Below are 19,242 nucleotides of genomic sequence, written 5' to 3'. Positions count from 1 at the left end.
TATCCTAGTCCACAATGAGAATCAAACTCAAGTGATACATGAGGTGCTACGTGTCTCATCTACAGGTCTCCCAATGCTAACAATAAGCATGGTTATTAAAGAACTCTGCAAAATATTGCAACTGACAGGGATAATACTAGAGGAAAACCCCATTAAGCCATGTAATGGATTTGCCTTGCTTATAATGTGTATTTAGAAATCCATGTCACCCACTAATGGAAATAAATCCAATACCACTGGGTCATCACGTGGATCCAGAGGCTTCCAGTTATCCTCCCGGCAGAAGTGACTTTCCGACATACAGATTACTAGGATATCACACCAGTTTTTCTTGTGTCCTGTGCACTTCTGACAGTGCATCTCACTTGACCCCATCCAGAATAATGGGCATCAGGACACACCCCACTAGGCCCCAATTTCTTACCACCATGCCAACCTAAATTCAGCTGTGTTCATTCTATCCTCAAGTGAACATGTGCTTCCTGTTCTCTAAGAGAATTGTCAATGTCCCTTATCTGAACTGCCTCTTTTACCCTTCCTGCAAGAGTGCACACTTCGCAAATGACATCCCTGACAACCTTTCCCTTTCCAGCATCTACCAAGCAGGAGGTGGTTAACGCCAATGAGACATAAGCGATCCAAGCAAATAGCAAGCTCCTATAAAGATGAAGGTCCTAATCAAGCCAAACAAGGCTCACTCGGTGGCTTGGAGCCTTCTGGGTGACACTTGTCTCCACAGATGGAAGTGGAACTGAAAGACACAATTGTTCTCACATCCCCTATGGTGAACGTTTATCATAGCTGCAATGTACTTTTTAAAATGTCCTACAGAAGCATTCAGCCACCGCCAAAGGCTCAGCTCTGCCTCAGCAATGGGAGGTCCAAATGTCAGCCCTACACCCACAAAGCAGTTAGGCCCCTTTTCATTTCACAGGGCTGTTTGTGGCTCAGGCTAGCTGTTCCTTTTTAAGTCACAAACTGTGGTATAAATATGAATTGAGGTGTCCCCCTTCCCTCTATTTTGGTCCATGCAGCATTCGCCGCAGCATTCACAGATAGGGTTTCTGAGGTCATGTCTACACAGGTACAGTCAGGAAAGCTAAGGCCAATCCTACTAAAGGTGACTTCATAACTTTAGTTGATCCGCCTTAACTTTCCCAAATAGCCCCATGTGGACAAGCCTTTAATATGTATGAACTGTGGCGTCTGTTACAATAAGATTCCGCATAGTCTACTTAGCGGCTGTCAGCAAACTTAGAGCAGCGAGTAAGTCCAGGATCACAGCTCCAGTATGTTAATTTTTGAAAAAATGGATGTTACACTAGGAAAATGAATTTCTCAAAGGACTAACATTGTTGTCCTACCTCAAACAGGGAGGCAACTCCCAGGGGCCGTGTGGCATAGTGGACTGGGCACAAGGATAGGAGAAAAGGTCTCCCAAATTCTGATCTTGACTTTGCCACTGACTTGCTGCAGCACATCACTGTATCGCTCTGTGCCTCGTTTCCCCCACATCTGTGCTACTCTGAAATCTTACAGAGTGATGTGCCTGAGCATTAGTTAACATTTGAAAAGTGCTTTAAGAATGTAATGCACTAATTAAGTGCTGAGGGTTGTTATAATTTTCTTCTGAAGACGAAAAATCAATTCTCTTCATGCCATCAGAGGGGGAAAACATCAGACCCTTTTAAACTAAGGGACTGATCCTGCATTGCTTATGCATGTGTAAATCTCACTGATTTGCCAGACTAGAGACTGCTGGACTGGGCCCAAAAAGAGCCACAAGACTGTCAGAATGGCAGTAGTGAATTCCACCTTAATTAGTGACATGGTATCTGGCCCTAGTTTCGCCCAATGCTCTGACTCGCTCCCCTGCCTTGAGAAGCATGTCAATTAGTGCAGCAGGACCATGCACAGTCTCTCCAGACATTTTCCCCCCTAATTAAACATTTTCCAAAATAAACATGCATGTAAAGTGACAGGCACAAAGGGCCACATCAATGCATACGGAGCAGCTTATGGAATTACTGCTATTGGTCCTGGTTGCCGCATACTGAACTCCAAGCCAAGAGCAAATCTGTGAAGAGAAGTGGCTTGAAGGTGTGAAAGGAGCCCACATACCCCAACTTCCTCAGGGCCAAAGACTTCACCAGAATATGCCTTGAGTCAACAGAGCTTGCAAGATCTGCTCGATGGATCCCTGCTTATAAGGATTAGTCTCTGTTAAACCCAGACATGTCATTCTATATTTCTTCATTAATACAATAATGATAAGAGTTGACTGTCACCTCATCAAATCTAAGAGAAATTTCTATCAAACAGCTGTCTAGTCAGGCACTCCTCAGCTGCCTATGACAGTTTCAAAATGCAAGGTCAAAATAGGATTTTTGCTTATATTGCTTGCGTCAATGTATTAGGTTGGTAACAGCACACTCTGTCCATTTCCATAGCCTTTGTATTTAAAATATTTACTGCAGCAGTAAGTCACTCCAGTGACTAATACCGGGAAGCAGACCTTCAGATGAGAGCATATTTGAGCTATTGTTGTATGAACCAAGAAAAGGTGAGAAATCTAACGAGAGAGAGCAGATTCTATACAAAAGAGATGTTACACATGACAATGACAGAGTTCTTTTGTTTTGAGCTCCAGATGAATACCATCAGAAGTGAAAAGAATCAACGCCATTTCAAAATAAATAAATAAATGAACACATGCACATTCACAATCTGGTCAAAGCAGTGCTGACAAGTTGACATTAAATCAAAGCCCTTTAACCTCTACCCTTTTGGGCATTAGTTCACTATCCGTCAATTACAGTAACAGTTAAGTCATGGAGCACTCTGTCTGTCATACCAATTCACTTCTGATCCACAGCAAAAACCAAGAAGCTTTATTTGATTTTTTTTAATAAAGACTTTCCAGTGTATCAATAGTGCAATTATTTTTGCACAAGTATCCTGCTATTAATTATTGGAGGTGCTTTAGGCCTTGCCCTAGAGAGGAGTTTACAATTATCCATCTCTAATTATCCTACATTCAGAGCCAGCCCCACTGCTAAGGATCTCTGAATAAAAGAAAATTAATGTAAACAAAATGACAAGTGAATTCAGCGAGTCTGGTAAATAAGGTAACACGGCCAATTATGAAGATACCAGTACCTCTTTAGCAAACATGAGGAACGGCTTCAGAGAGCATTTGTAGGGCAGGACTTATGAACTGGCAAATTAACTTAGTTAAACAATTTTTAGACTGTTCTTTATAATCCACATTTTGACAAAGGGCTCGTTAAAGCTTCTGCATTTGGAAACTTCCTTTTTTCTCCAAATAATGTTTTGCTTCACTTGACCGTAACCATCTCAGACCATAAAAGCAGATGAAGCTGGAAACCCACAGCCTAGTCATAAGGGTAAGTGTTTCCATGGTGCTCATCAGCACAGTTGTGGGGTGCTCAGATACCAATGTGCTAATTGTGGCCCGATCCCACCTACACAGGCAGAACCTAGCACCGATACAGAACCTCATGGACAATAGTGGGACTCCTCATGGATGTAAAGGGTCCAGCTGCAGGTCTGAGGCTTGTACGTTAAATTTGGCCCTGTACATTTTAAAAAGGAATCCCACATTTCATAATTCAAGGCCAAGCCAGTGTGCTCTGAAAATGAGTTTCCCATGGGTCAACCTCCAAGCGAGCCAGTGTCCATTCTGCTTCTGAGGTAGACAAGTTGCCATTCCAGCATTTCCACAGTAGGTTTTTTAGCTCTCAGACTTAGGAAGAGAGATGAAATAGCCCAGGCTAAGTAGCTCTAGCTCTCTTATGCAAGAGCGCCCGCCCATCCTCCCCAGGCACACCACCCCTCACACACACGCACCCCTGATACAAGCAGAGGGGAAAACAGGAAGGTGCCCAGCTCCTATCCAGAAAAGTGGATTTGCTGCAAAGCTTACGCTGCTGAACACGTTGGATTACCAGCCATGGAGACAGAAGGGCTGTATATATCTGCAGAACACGTACAGCACAAGCGGCATCACTGCAAGCTTCCTCCACGTTGCTCCAGAGGGATACTCTGAGGATCAGAGGGGAGCTTGGACTTCATGGCCAGTTCAAGCCCTCAACTTCTCAGTTGGTAAGGGAGAAAGAGCTGCCGGTGCTGGTGTTTTACTTTTCAGTGAGATCACACGCCCCAACTGGGAAATGCTTTGAGGCGCATGAAACTTCATATAGGCCAAACACCCACCTGGTGGGAACGTTCAGGAACTTCTGACCTGGATATGAACCAGCAACCTAGAGGTGAAAGGCTCTATTGCCTATGACTCTACTGCTGCCATCTGGCCCCCTACAATGGAACTGTGAAACAGTTAAAGCAAACTAAACTGAGGCAAGGGCAATCTGGAGTTGACAGGTAAGTGATCCAAGCCCTCAGCCCCCATCTTCACATTATAAGACCCCTTTAATGACAAGGCTGATGCAGTAAATCAAAGCTCTTAATCTGGACCGAGAGACCGTACTTACCATGTGTCTGTGGGATGTACGGAGCCAGCAGCTTCGCCCTTTTCTTCTCATACCCCTTCTGGGTGATGTCCCCTAAAATCAAACAGGAAAGTCACGTTACCTTGTCCTTGATGTGCTCTGTTGCAAGAGGATTTTAGCTGCATGGCCTTGCCGCACAATAATGGGCTGTGTGAGGTGTCACCATATGGGCAGCAGGAATGACTTATAAGAACCAAGGTATTTGTCAAGGTATTGCAGTCTTATGATTTACTCACAGAAGTGACAGATGGAAGCAGACTACTAGGTCCCTGCTAGATCAACACCCTCAGCCAGTGTTCCCTACTATGCATTTTTCTAAGGGTCTCAGGTTTAATTTTAATTCAGCTAAACAATGGGGCTTTCACCTCTTCCGTGGAAGCAACCGTTTAATATATACCCCTTCAATGGGGTGATTTGAATCAGAACTGTCTTAGCAGGAGATCAACACTGTAAAAACCTACAGTGAAAACCAGCTAGCTCAGGCACCACAGGACAAGGCCCAAGGACAAACTCACCCAACCAGACGCCAGCAAAAGGGAACAATTCCCATCTGCTAAAGGGAACAGGGGAAAGGCAATAGCAAATGCAGAGCTTAGTCACAATAAACCAACCAACAAAAGAGAGGCTTGCAGTGGACCTTAACGAGAGCTGATGAGGGACTATGATCAGCCTATTCCAGAAGGAAATGCTTCACCCTAATCCAAAAGTAAACTTAGAGACAGACCCACCTCAGGTGACTGAACTGTCCAGCAAGGATGGGCAGATCACCAAGCATTTATTGTGAATGGCAACAGCTCAGTACTTAGGGTCTTATATACCAACACTATATTGTGTCTTCTGCCCTACTGATATCTAATGCAGTTCACAGGGTCTCTATTTACCTATCTATTTAATGGGTATAATACCACTACTTGCCTCTCAAGAGTGCTGTACTATGTAAGTGCTTAAAGGTTCACAAAGAGAAGGCCCCATACAGAGAGCAAAGAAATAAGAGACCTTTTTCTAAAAATACTAATCTGTCTGACCCATGAGAAGTACCATCTGGCTGCTGTCTTTTACTTTAATTTCTCGCATTACATCTGAACCGCAGAAAAAAGACTGAAACCTTGAAGGGATTACAACAAAAAAGCCCTGAAGCATTTCAAGCCTCTTTGTAGTTTGGCCCAATCTCTCAGGAGCCAAAAGGTTGGAAGTGATCAAACACACAGCAGGGAGAAAAACAGAATTCTTTGGTACTATGGAGTATAGCCAGAACCAAGGCCAATATCATATCGAGAAACCACTGATCACTTACAGCATTTTCTTTTTACAGTGATTTGTTGTTGCAAAAACAGCAAATCGTCAGACACCGTCAATAGGACAGGGATAGCACGGGCAGCAGTACTGCAAGGTTCCCCAACCTTTTCCCACTAATGTCCTTCAGCTCTGACTTGGAAGGTCTCACCTTAGAGGTGATGAAAAGTTCAGTTTCTGTGGCCCTGTCCTCTCTGCTGAAATTGCAGCCAAAGGGGCCAATCAGTATCAATTGGGAAGGTGATTTTGTGGCATGGGCACCTGTTCACTATGAAATGGAACAAGATCGCTTCATTTACATTGGAGAGTTAATCTCAATTCTAGGTGCATTTTTTTAAAAGCACCTGGACACTAAGTGCTGAACACAGTGCTTGCTTTATGCTGCCTGGTAAACACACACACACAAAATAAATTTTATCTCAACTTCTCTCTTTTATAGCATTTAAGCCAGGCCTCGACAAGTCCAAACAAATCAAGCAACAGAGAATTAAAATGTTCATGAAACAGAGGCCAACCAAAGTACAAGTTTATAAGCGTGATTGCAATATGCAGCTGGTTAAATTAACCCAGCTCATGGGAAAGGTATGTTAGTATAACAAAACTACACCTTCAAAAACAGAAGCAGAGACAAATGAGCTTAAATGCAGCTACAGGATTCTGGTCTGCCCAAAGCACTCTGACAGCACTGTGTTAACGTCCACTTTACAAGTACAAGGGATCAACTGTAGGTTTTCCAGGAGATTCTTATCTATACATTTTTCGAGGCCAGCCTCTGTGTGACCGTGGGACTCCCCTACTGGATCTGTTGGGTGGAAGAGAGACTGAAGAGGCTGCCATTCCTATCTTAACTGGAAGACCAGGACTCCTGCACAGAGAGGGACAGAGATCTTTTCCCTCCAAACCTAACCCATTTGCTTTTGCTTGTAATTCACTATTTGGCAATAGGGTGTTTTTTCTATTCCAGATTTAACGGGTATCCTTTGTGTTAGCGGTTTTACACTGCATGTAACAAAACACCGCTGCGGATTGCAGGAATTGCTATGGGGAGGGGGCAGCACAGAGCAGCCAGCACACATTCTGATACCAACACTCCTGATTTAAGGCTTGGCAATTTGTAATGATCCAATTTCTTGTTAAAATCTGGGCAGGAAAAGATGCTTGCATTATCGCTCACTCTCACTAATGGCGAGTCAGTGGAATTCTCACCATCTTCACTGGAACACTAAGAGTTCCAGTTAATAAACCAGCCAAGAAAAATGTGAAGAAGGTGGGAACTTCTACTGAAAAACATGAAGGTAACTCAGACAGGCATCAGCATTAACCAACTGCAAGTTTAATTACCAACCAATCTGGAGGACCTATATGGTTATTTGGTGATTGGATAGTGCTGAGAACAGACTAACATACAAAATAAAAAATCTAAACCGGCACTGCAGAAACTGTCAAAAACGATCTATCCGAGGTTCAAGATGAACTTGACCTCTAGCATGAGAAAGATTTTATTTTACTTGCCCTTCACAGAACAATTCTAATGAAGAGCTGCGTAGGTTCTTGCAAGGTAGGTTTAAAACAGTGGAAAAGTTCCAACTTGATCAAATTTAGGAAGCAGAAAGAAGGTCGAGATGCTCCATTCTTGTCCTGTGGTGCTGTAACTTGGTACTACTACGGGGTCTCCAAGCAGGGAGCTTTAAGTCACCAAGTGCCCTGGCAAATGGGGTGAAATGAAAATCTCAATGATTTCCTCTCCTTATATCCTTACTCACCTCTGTGCTGTGGCAACAGTGTTTGCCTTTCTGAAGCGAGCTGCTAGCCAGACTTATTTTAAATCCAACTGGCGCTCAATGCTGCCATTTCAGTACATGCATAAAGGTTAATGTCAAGCTCTGGAATGATGCTCCCTGGGGAAGGGAGGGGAAAGCAACAGAAGACATTGGATTGATCTTGCAGCTTTCTGAAATACTGCAGAAAGATTCCAATAGCATTTTGGCCTCATTTCAGCTTGTGTCTCTAACAGACACCATGCAGGCAAACCAAGGATCAGTAAAGAGATACTGGGGAAATTAAATATTTAAGAAATTACTTTAAAAACTGCTCCAGATTTATCATCTGGAATTAAATAAATTTTTATTTTATTTAAAAAACCCACTAAAATTGGCTCTTTTGTTTGCAGTTTATTTGGGGTATTTTAGGGAAATCCTTTTGTTTGCTGAACATGAGCTACAGCAATTAATTCATTGCCTTAAAATAGTGAAGATGACAACGGGAGCCACACGTTTTACCAGATTGAAACAGAAAACTCTTGTGTTCCACTGCACGCATCATAAACATCATTATAACAACAAATATAATCGTGTCACAGTTTGCAAATTTGAAACATGAGTGACTCTTTTAAGGAATCTGAGAAATGCATAAATAATTTAAAAAGTTTCAAGGGAAAAGACAGAAAAAGCAGTGGAGTGATATTAAAGCTCTAATATGCTGTTCACCTCACTGCACTCAATAAATCACATAGTTTCAGCAACTAAACTCTATGGTGACTAGCACTGAACACCACAATGGATCTTTCAGAAATCACTTTAGCAATACACGCATGCAGCAGCTGTTTAACACCACACAGGAACGTTATACAAGAATTTAGGACAGGCAGTGAAGAACAATTCTGTATGCAATTGAAGCTACAAGGAGAATATAGAGAGGCAGAATGTCACGAACCCAAACAGGAATCTGGACACAACACCGGGGCAATGCCTTAAAAAAAAGAGGTGCAGAACCAATTTACCCACAAGTGATCAAGATCCCTTTCAAGTATCTTCCAGAATAAGACAGGATTTAGCAACATGGTATATAGGGGGTGATAAACCCACAAGCATCGTTTAGAATACAGGTTTCAGAGAAGCAGCCGTGTTAGTCTGTATCCGCAAAAAGAAAAGGAGTACTTGTGGCACCTTAGAGACTAACAAATTTATTTGAGCATAAGCCTCCGATGAAGTGAGCTGTAGTTCACGAAAGTTTATGCTCAAATAAATTTGTTAGTCTCTAAGGTGCCACAAGTACTCCTTTTTTTAGAATACAGATATTCAGGCCTGCCCGTAAAGGCCTATACTTTAAGAACTTAGGTGTATTTTTATCACTTCGCTAGTTACAGGGGTATAAAAACAAAGAATCAAAATCAGTCCAGCAGTATATGGGCCTTATTTCACACTGAAATAAGGTAGTATTGGGTATTTAGGAAGACAATCTTGTCCTCATAGTGCCCATCACCACCAAATAAAGAAATAGATCTTAAAATGGTTAAAGAAACTTAGTTTGATAGCATCCAGTCTGGCAAGAAATCACTTATCAGTGGCTGTGAAACCCTCATTTCTGTATTGTTTTATCTTTATGGCCCCCACTTTACTATTGTTAATCTGTCTGGTTCTCTAATTGTTCCTGTGTGCTGCATAATTAATTTTGCTAGGTGTAAGTTAATTAGGGTAGTGGGATATAATTGGTTAGAGAATTACGTTACAATATGTTAGGGAGGCACAGGCAAGGCTCTGCGGCATCAGAGCTGGGAAGGGGGACGCAGGATAAACGCTCTGCGGCATCAGAGCCGGGAAGGGGGACGCAGGGTAGAGATAAGCCCAATTGGTGTGAAGGGCTTCAGAATACACTTGCTTGGAAACTAACCCCAATAAACATCACATTATCTGCACTTCGGACTTCTGGTCTTTTGCTGCTTGGGAAAGCCCTCTAACAGCATTTGCTTCCCACCCAAATAATTCTGTAAAGCTGAGCAAAGTCTGTAAATCCAGTAAAGAACTGCTCCTAAAAGCAACATGAGTTGGGATATAGAACTATGATTTAATTATTGTAGCCACACAAGAACTGTGCCTGCATTGATGTTACTAGTTCTCAGGGTGAGAGTCCCTCTGATAAATCACATGGGAGCAATTTACCTACAACTGTCTGAAATCTCTTGTCTTCAGTCCTAAAACATCCAAACTGGATCTGAATCTATTCAAAGCTGAAGATACAATAATAAAATACAGAAGTGCTCCTTCTCCCTCCTGCCCATTCTGCTGATCTGCAGGAAATGGAAACAGTTGGATCTGAACATAAATAAGGATTTCCTCACAGAATGTGTCATAAATTGCAGCAACAGGAAGAGAGCAAGACAATAAGATTGCAATCTCAAGAACTGTTCCCTTCCATCACAGAAAGACAGCGATTTATGCAAAGGGAACTGGTAAAACTGCAAAGCTTTGAACCTTTTACAGCATGGAGTTCTTTCACATGATTTAGATGCCCTCAATAACCCCACCCCTTTTCCCATCTGCACAAGAACAAGACAGTAGACTCAGGAGGAAGTATTTACAAAAATAAATACAAACAATTTAGCTTTAAAAATGCTCATACATCCCTAGGAAACAAGTTCAACAATAATCCTTAATGCTGAGGCATACGTTTGGCCTTCCTCCCAACTACAACACTTACTATTTATTTATATTCCATGTCAGCAACAGCCTTGCTTCCTCCATCTCTGATGGGAAAAGTCCTTCCTTCCTTCTCAGGAGAAAGCAAACCATCCATAACAAATCCATTACAGTAAGTATTTCATTTGCCTCTAATCATAGCCCCAGAATCAATCAAGCGGTTCCTGGATTCACATATATAACGTTCTTTCCTCATCCGTCTCACGATTTCTCCTCGCCTTTGTAGGCCTGATCCAAAGAACACTGAGGCCTCTAGAAAGACTCCTATTCACGCCAAAGAGTTATGGATCCAGGCTCTGTAAGCACAACACTAGACCATGAGTGAAAAGAGTCCCCCTAGACTCCCAGCTCTGTCGTCAATCCCTGATGCCATGGCTTTCGGCTCTGCACATTCCATCCATGTGCAGAATGCTGCTGGCCACCTTTACATACACAAAAAAAACTCAACTGCATCCTTCCCCCGACCTCAGCTCCTCAGGAACCCCTAGACATTTCAGCAGCCAAGTCAAAATTGGCCTCCTTGTTTTTACAGCTGTTTTGTGGGCCCCAAAGATTTGGGTCTCTGGCACCTTTTCCCCTCTGTACTGTCATCAGTGGGGGAGAAACAGCCTTTTCCTGTGCAGCTTCTTTCTGCATTTCCCCCTCTAATCTACTTCTATCATTCCAAATCTCTTGATACCACTGTTCCCCCTTTGCTCATGCACCCGTTCTTCCACCTCTGCCAACTTCCTTGTTTTAAATGAAACTTTTCAAAGCATATCATAAGGTTTGTAGGACAGACGCTACACAAAACAGTTAGATATGGAAGCTGTACTATGTTCTTCCACCCCAACAGCTAGCCAGTAAATCCCAAATGAACAAATGCTAAATTGTTCCTTCACCTACCTGAAACAGGTAATTTCACCAGCTGGTGATTTACTGATGCGAGAAGACTTGCAGGTGGTCTCTCTCTAGATAAGTGCTGTTTCTTAAAAAGTTAAAAATCTCCATTTTCCAGGAGAAAAAAATGATCCTGCAAATACTTACTCTTAAGCACTGCCCCATTATGAGATTACCTGGGTGAGCAGGGTCTACTTGTATACGTAAGGGTTGCCTCTAATCTAGTCAAAGTGAGAAAGAATTTTGCTCCGTGCTGGTCTCCTGAGAGTTCAGTCATTTCCACCACATAACCCAAGAGGTGCTAATCTGTTAAAATTGTGCCACTAGGCACGCATACATGTAAACAACCTAGGACTCCCTAGTAAAATGTTAAACTTGGTGGATAAATACACCACCACTAACACAAGCTAAGCATCTGAATTCAGAAAGTTTGTTTCCTTTCCTTCCTGGAGCAAAGTCTACCCGTAAATATATAAGGAAATTTCGAGTTTATTCAAGGGTTTATGGTTCTAGAGTTGAAAATCCTTGATTATAAACTGTAATAAACCAAAAGGAAATAAGTAATTTAGACCACCGTTGGAGTTACGATTTAATGAGAGAAGACTTTGGATTCTGTGTGTGTTAAAAGTTGGGGTTTTTTAAAATCCAACTCTCTGTAGAGCCAGGATTTTTAATAACCACCATTACAGTGGGACCCTCAAAAACAAATGCTGTGCTGGCTCTGCAGCCAGAGGCTTGCTAACACTGGGTGCGCTGACATCACCGATGCAGCCCGTCCCACAACACAGCATTTGGCATGACAGGGAGCTACATGAATTTCAATTATTGCTGGAATAAAAAGGAAGCACATTATAATACTGGAACAGTGGGCATTTGGATTAGGTTTGGAGAATCAATATTTATCATATGGAAAAGAACACAATCAAGAAAAAAATATTCTCATCAAAATTATATTGGTATCAATGATACCCCTCAGATGCCTGGTAAAAGTGGGTATGTATCTTGCATAGCTTGTCACGCCAATAAAGTCTAATTGAAATTAACTGAAAACTGAAAGAAAAACTTAATAGCTATAAAACAATTGGTTTAACATTAAGCCTTGTTTCTTAGTAGTTAGAATACACTTCGTTATAATCATATAATAGCTGACACATTTACTTTGCTTTTTACAGTATTTATAAATACATTTTAAAGGATCTTTTTAAAGCAGAACAGCTTTTAAAATTCCTTTTGATAGGATTTTTCTTCTATTCCTTCAAGGAAAAATGGTATTAACCTTCATTATACAAATCCATCTGCACGATCTGGCTCAGTTTAGGGCACAGCAGGGAAGGGTTGTGATAAAGAGACAGACCAAATTCAGCATTGGTGTGAGCAGATGCACAACTCTGTGGATCAAAATTTAACTGCACGAACTTACACCGGGGTGGAGATTGGCCCAATGAGTCACAAGTGATTGTTACACCAACACCAAAATCCTGCAAACATAGGAGCCTGCAACTTCCCGACTAACACCACCCTGTGACTCAAGGCCACTTTTTAGCAATGGGATTCAATGATCCATTCTAAACAGCGGTCCTCAAACAGTGCAAGGTGGTAACACCAGCTAATCCAGCTATGCTCAGACAATGCTTCTTTCAACATCCTCGTTCCCCTTCCCCCCACGGAATCAGAACACTGAATCATTCACTGTCTAACAATACCACAATCACTACAATGGCAAAATTAAGGAAAAAAATCACGTAGGGCAGAAGATCCCCCAGACAAAGACTCCAAACACTTAATGTGTCCAGTAACATATTAAATCTTCTAATGGGCTTGTCTGCATTTTAGAAATGTCAATATTAAGTGCTTATTTACAGATTCCAGTGAAGTATATTCCTGTAGATGCTTTGTTACTGTAGTCAGTCTGAGGGATCTGTGAGCCCATGAGGATAATTTAACTGTTCTCTTCTAACAGTAAATATCATAATGGCTTACCATAAAAAAAAAAAAAAAAGGAAGGAATCACTAATACTATGGCACCAATATCTCAGGGGTCTCTCGTTTGTAAGTTACCTTGACATACCGTATTTCTGTTTGCCTGCACCTGCCCCTGCTTTTCACTCCTATCTCTCTAACGTTCTGCGACCTCTCCTGAAACAATGTCATTTAGTTCTAAAGACTTTGGGGACACAGTCTGTTTCAAAGAGGCTATACAAAATAAAGTCTGGTTTTGCTGCAATTTGACACCGAGTTTCTTGTCCTTGGTAGGAAAGATGCTGAATCAAATGGCAGAGCTAAAGCCCCAACACATACCTGGCAGGCAACCAATAGTTCTAGGCCTTGCCTAGATTAGGATTTACAGAATACACATGAGAAGCTGAATGTAAAGAAGGAATGCTGTCTTTAACATGTGCTAAATTGGTTGAGTTAAAGCCTCAAGCTTAGGCTTCAATTCAACCAGCTTAGCATGTGTTAAAGGCAGCGTACCTTGTCTGCACTAGATTTTTTTACATGTTAGTTAGAACATGTTGGTTAACAAGCTCTAACACCATACCTTTCATCTAGCCTAGACAAGGCCTCCAGGGCTAGGTATGGTCCCCAGCAGGTAAACTGCATATTAAAAGTCTTGTGCTTGTGACCTTTACTATTTCTTTATGATTCAGAATAGCAGCCTCATTTTTCTTTACTGTGTTTTAATGTATTTATTTGGTCTTTTTTTAAGATTAAAAAACACACAGGTCTCTACTTCCTTCTTTTTACTGGAGAACGTCAGCTACCTTTGCAAGTCCTGGTTGCCAACATCACAGCTCAAAGCTCAGACCTGAGCTGCAGTTCCCACAGTCCCCAACTGAGGACAGAGAGGGAAAAAAGAGTCAACTTCCATCAACAATGAGCTTTTAACCAAACTCAGGGACCACAAACTCTGTTTCTAACACAATGTTGCTGGGTTCCATGTCCAGAACCACGACAGCCTTGTAACTACAGGCATGTTTAACAACATCAGACAGCACTCTAACATAGCATGTCCTGGTCTACAGCAGCCGAACAGTGTAAAAAACAAGTTTACATCATTCCCTAACTCTGTTAAAGGCCCTCTGTTGATGCAGCCTTAAAAATCCCACACATCTTTCATCTGGGAGACCTGCAGGTTTGAGCTGTGATGTCACCATCAAGGTCCTCCAATTATGATGAGAGTCCTCCAATAAAAAGTGCCTGCTATTTCATTCTTTTAAAATGAGGCTCTCTATATAGATCCTACAGAAACAGCGAAGTGCAGAAACAAATCAGTTTTGCTTTCCAGTTTTCTTTTAAAAAGCATCATCGTGTTCCCATTGAATTCCATGGGAAAGCTCTCATGGACGTCAGTGAGTGCAGCAGCAGCCTTACAAGGGCCTGCTCATTGAGTATTAGCATTATATTGCCTGTGTTATCAGTATTAAAAGCATAAGAAGATTATGACCAAACTATTTTAATTCAGCAGAGCCGCAGCCATGCATCCTCAGTGCAGACTTATGAAAGCATCTGTAGCACTGCATAGCAAACATAATGGGAATCCCTACAAATAAGATGGAACATTTAGAGATTTGTAATAAACAAGTTTAAACTCTTCTAATCACAATGTTTCCATTTTAAAAGTATGCCGTCCAAGATGAGATTATGCCACAAAATTTAATCTACTAAATGTTCAGTGCTTCACGAACTGTTGTACTTGACTGGATCTATCAAGGCCATAATTAAGGCCAGAGAGTATACTTTACCTTAGTAGATTACACTGTCTTAAATAGTGTTTAGTTATCTTACAATGAATTCACCTACTAAAAACTATGCTGAAGAATAAGAGGGTCTGTCTTAATCCCACAAAAGCATTTCAGAGTCTCAGCTGACATTCTGTCCTTAATTCACCCCATTACGCCTAGGTATTATGGGTAGTAATCTTAAAAGCCATATGTGCTGAATCACCCAATTTGGTGAACTAACAACAGGGTTCTAAATTAACCTCAGAGTTTCTTTATTTTAGTGTCTGAGAGTGAGGTAGGAATGATGGTGTCAGTGGATGGACTGAAAAATTAGATTTAAAATGTAATTATTTCTAGTTTAACTAGAAATAACTCAAGGTATGTTAACATCCTTTGCTTCAACTTTAACCACTATACTAAAGCTCCCAAGCTCCTATACTGGATGTGGATAAATTGGAGAGAGTCCAGCGAAGGGCAACAAAAATGATTAGGGGTCTGGAACACATGACTTATGAGGAGAGGCTGAGGGAACTGGGATTGTTTAGTCTGCAGAAGAGAAGAATGAGGGGGGATTTGATAGCTGCTTTCAACTACCTGAGAGGTGGTTCCAGAGAGGATGGTTCTAGACTATTCTCAGTGGTAGGAGAGGACAGGACAAGGAGTAATGGTCTCAAGTTGCAGTGGGGGAGGTTTAGGTTGGATATTAGGAAAAACTTTGTCACTAGGAGGGTGGTGAAACACTGGAATGCGTTACCTAGGGAGGTGGTGGAATCTCCTTCCTTAGAAGTTTTTAAGGTCAGGCTTGACAAAGCCCTGGCTGGGATGATTTAATTGGGGATTGGTCCTGCTTTGAGCAGGGGGTTGGACTAGATGACCTCCTGAGGTCCCTTCCAACCCTGATATTCTATGATTCTATGATTACTGAAGGTACCTGTAAACTGTCAGAGAAATTCTGTGCACTTACCAAAAACATGAATAAAATTACAATATAACTACTGGAGATAAAGGAAGCGGACTTCCCAATATAAAGGAAATACAGAGACATTAAATAACCATTACACAACCCTCATTTACTGAGCCTCAGTTAACTCAGACTAGTTTGCTCCAAGATGTCACTAACTGTAGACTAATTCCCATCCCTCAGAAAGCACACGCAGCTCTCTCCTCGACTTGACTGCAGAAGTGCCTGGCTCTCTCTACTGAAATGAGGGGAACAATCCTAATTATCGAACCCTGCATTTTACAAAAGTCGCAGTCTCCCAAGACAGTTTAAAAATATCTATATCTATATATAGATTACACGTGTAATATCTATATAGTCACCTACACAATACCAAATGCTCATTTTATTTATCACAACAAAATAATATTTTTGGTCATTTCAATACCACCCCCCCATAAAGATTAATAGATGTACACCTGATTCACACTAGGCCGCATGGCCTAGTGCAAAATTTCTGGGTCTGCTATGGGCCTTTTGAGTGCTGAGCAAGTGACTTCACCTCATTGTGCTCCTCAAGAGCTATGTATGAAAAGCACCATATAAGAACTTATTATTATTTTAATGAATTCCCCATTTGTCTTTTATTCCATAAATTCTCATCTGTATGAAAGTTCCTATGTTTGCAGAGCAGCCAATACCTATGTTAACCACTTGGGTTTTTTTATATCTCAAAACAGCATGTGCCTCTCATATCAGGTTTCATATATATTCTATATCTATATATATAATTTTGCAGATTCCAAAATTTTAGTATTTTTCTGTAGTGCGCTTATTGCATAAGTCAGAAAGGTTGGGATCCTTTGTGCTACTTTAAAAACACCACCACCTAGAGATTTAAAAAACAAAAACAAGGCTCAAACTGAGGCCAGGTTGCAGCTGAGAGCAAATTTCTTACAGGAAATGGGGATTCCCAATGGAAGTGACAGAGCTCCTGTGAGAAGGCACCATTATGACAGTAACGTTCTTATCCATAAGAGCATGCCTGTTTTAAACAGCTCTAGATCATTTTGCAAACATACTGCAGGAGGAGAGGAGGTTCCATGTTCTCAAAAGTCAGTTTCCTTGAGAGATCTCACGGGCAAGTTATTCAGATCGGTACCTAGTCAATTAAACCATCCCTACAATTTATCCATGTGTAACAAGAAGCCCGTGATATCTTTTTTTTAAATTACTAGGCTTTGCCTTCCCCCAAGACCCTTTCTTAGCGAAAAACCAGTATTGACTGAGTTCATACGGTAACTTTTAGGTTTTATTTTTCTCAACCCTGGTTAGTTCCCTCACACTTCCTGAGGAAGCTCTATAGGAGAGATATACAGACTGACCTTGGAATCACAGCATTTTTCTTTGTTCCTCCTTTGACACATGCAGGCTTCGGCCTTTGGTTTATTCCTGAGGCATTATAATTTAATTTGCATTATGGTAGCACCTTCAAGCCAAACCAAGATCAGGGAGCTGTATACAAACAAAGTAAGAGACAGTCCCCCTTCCCTGAAGGCCTTACAGTCAAAATAGATAAGACAAAGGGTAGGGAAAAGGAAGTAGTATTTTTCCTTTATGGCTGGGAATTAAAGCATAGAGAAGCGTTGGAACTCTGTGGCAGAAACAAGATTGGGTTCAGTTCCTGAAAGCCCCAAATGCAGTGTCTTACCTACAAGACCATTCTTCCTCTGTGAAGATGCTGAATATTTGTTGCTTTCACCTTCACATACATTAAAACAGGATACAAGAGTGCCAAGAAATAACTAAAGCTGGATAAACACTGTGGGGCCTTAAAAGTTAGAACAGGATGAAATGTTTAAAGTGAAGCATTTCTTAGTAACTCTGGAAAAAATTACATACTAAGAGCATATGGGCAGGTTAAACTTTAATAACCCAATGATTATGAAAATATTAAAATAATTTTGACGTTTGTTTCAAATATTTAAATAGTCTCATAAAAAGGTGTGTGTGGAACAGGCAGTATGCAAGGAAATTAAACCACATGGGGTTTGCCCCCAAAGTTTCAGAGATACCAGTATGCAAATAAACAAACAAACAAACAAAAAACACACAAAAAACCCCAAACACCCTCCCCAGAAATCCTTCATTTCTGATGATGCTTTAAGAATGCCTACATCCAGTGGGACAGAAACACAAGGATATCACTCTATTGTGGTGGGAAACCCGGATTTCATAACTCTCACAATGGCGGAATTTACAGCATAACAAATGAGCAAGGTTTTCAATTCACACGTTTCCAAGAAAACTCACTGGATGAGTAAGGTTCTAGTCAAACAGTTGATGAAAATGCTAAAAAGAGAAGAGACGAGCTACAAGCATCTCAACTACCCGACAGCAGCTGGTCATCTGAAGGCTTGCTGATAAATCAAACACTTTTGTGCCTCATGGTACCATTTACAGGAGTGAAGCACACGTGACTGAAGCACACGTATTTCTTCCTCAAGAGGTTGCACCCCAGATTAAAAGAAAAAGGTCTTGTCTACACTTGAAATGCTACAGGGGTGCAGTTGTGGCACTTCACAGTAAACACCACCTTTGCTGACGGTCTCCCGTTGGAGTAGGTAATCCATCTTCAATTCTAGACAAGGTTGTTTCTTCCCTCAGTTTAGCTTCTCCTCTCTTAATTGACTCAAATGGAAGCCTGATCAAGTTCTTGAATTCTTCTATTCTACAGCTCAGCTGACATTTCACCCTGTGGAAACAAGGTCCGTACTACAGCCAGAGAAGTCAGCCTATGAAGAGAGTAACAAAGGAGTGACTATGGCTGTCATCTTTTGTGAGACTTCTATCACTCACTCTTTCAGGGTTTAGGACTTACAATATTAATAGAGCTCTCTGAAGCGTGTTTTAATGTTTCCAACACCGGCCAGATGCCAAAGGTGTCCTTTGTTTAGTAGCCTGCACTCTGCAGATCCAACATCAGGCACGTTTGCAGAACTTCCAACAGACTCCGTGGTGTTCCAATGCTGAAGTTGGCTTCAGAGCAGTCTTCACAGGGCAAAAGACACAATGGGACCTGCTTCAACCTACCTTTGTGCTGGCATTCCAAACTGTGCCACTCCTGTGGTTTTTAAGCTGATTGCAGCTAACGCAGCAAGAAAGAAAGAGTTAGCATTCTTTCTAAAAATCCTTGGTATGCATTTGATTTTTTATATTCCAAGAGCAAAACTAGCAATATTATTTAACTCTATCAGTAATATGGCTACAGTTGAGGAGTTAGCTGCTGAAAGCCTGGAAAGCCTGGGTAGGGTCCAAGTGAAGAGAAGACGACGACTAGGAGGAGTTAACTCTTGCCTGGGGAGAGAGGTAATGCAGTATACTGTTTCAGTGCTTTCACCACT

General features: G+C 41.4%; 1 protein-coding gene across 8 annotated transcripts in view; it reads right to left on the bottom strand.

The window, feature by feature from the left end:
• Positions 1 to 19,242, bottom strand: part of DIP2B (disco interacting protein 2 homolog B) — a 134,070-nt gene that overhangs the window by 70,750 nt on the left and 44,078 nt on the right. For 7 of the 8 annotated variants that reach the window (XM_073319096.1, XM_073319099.1, XM_073319098.1 and 4 more), the window contains exon 2: positions 4,512 to 4,583. The exons of the other annotated variant lie outside the window; for it this stretch is intronic. In XM_073319096.1, coding sequence (XP_073175197.1) covers positions 4,512 to 4,583 — 72 coding nt within the window. The remainder of the gene's footprint in view (positions 1 to 4,511; positions 4,584 to 19,242) is intronic. 8 annotated transcript variants of the gene reach the window in all.

The sequence above is a fragment of the Lepidochelys kempii genome, chromosome 20, assembly GCF_965140265.1.
Source record: "Lepidochelys kempii isolate rLepKem1 chromosome 20, rLepKem1.hap2, whole genome shotgun sequence".
NCBI classification, from domain to species: Eukaryota; Metazoa; Chordata; order Testudines; family Cheloniidae; genus Lepidochelys; species Lepidochelys kempii.
The sequence above is the reverse complement of the archived record's forward strand: the minus strand, read 5'-3'. Positions and strand labels throughout refer to the sequence as shown.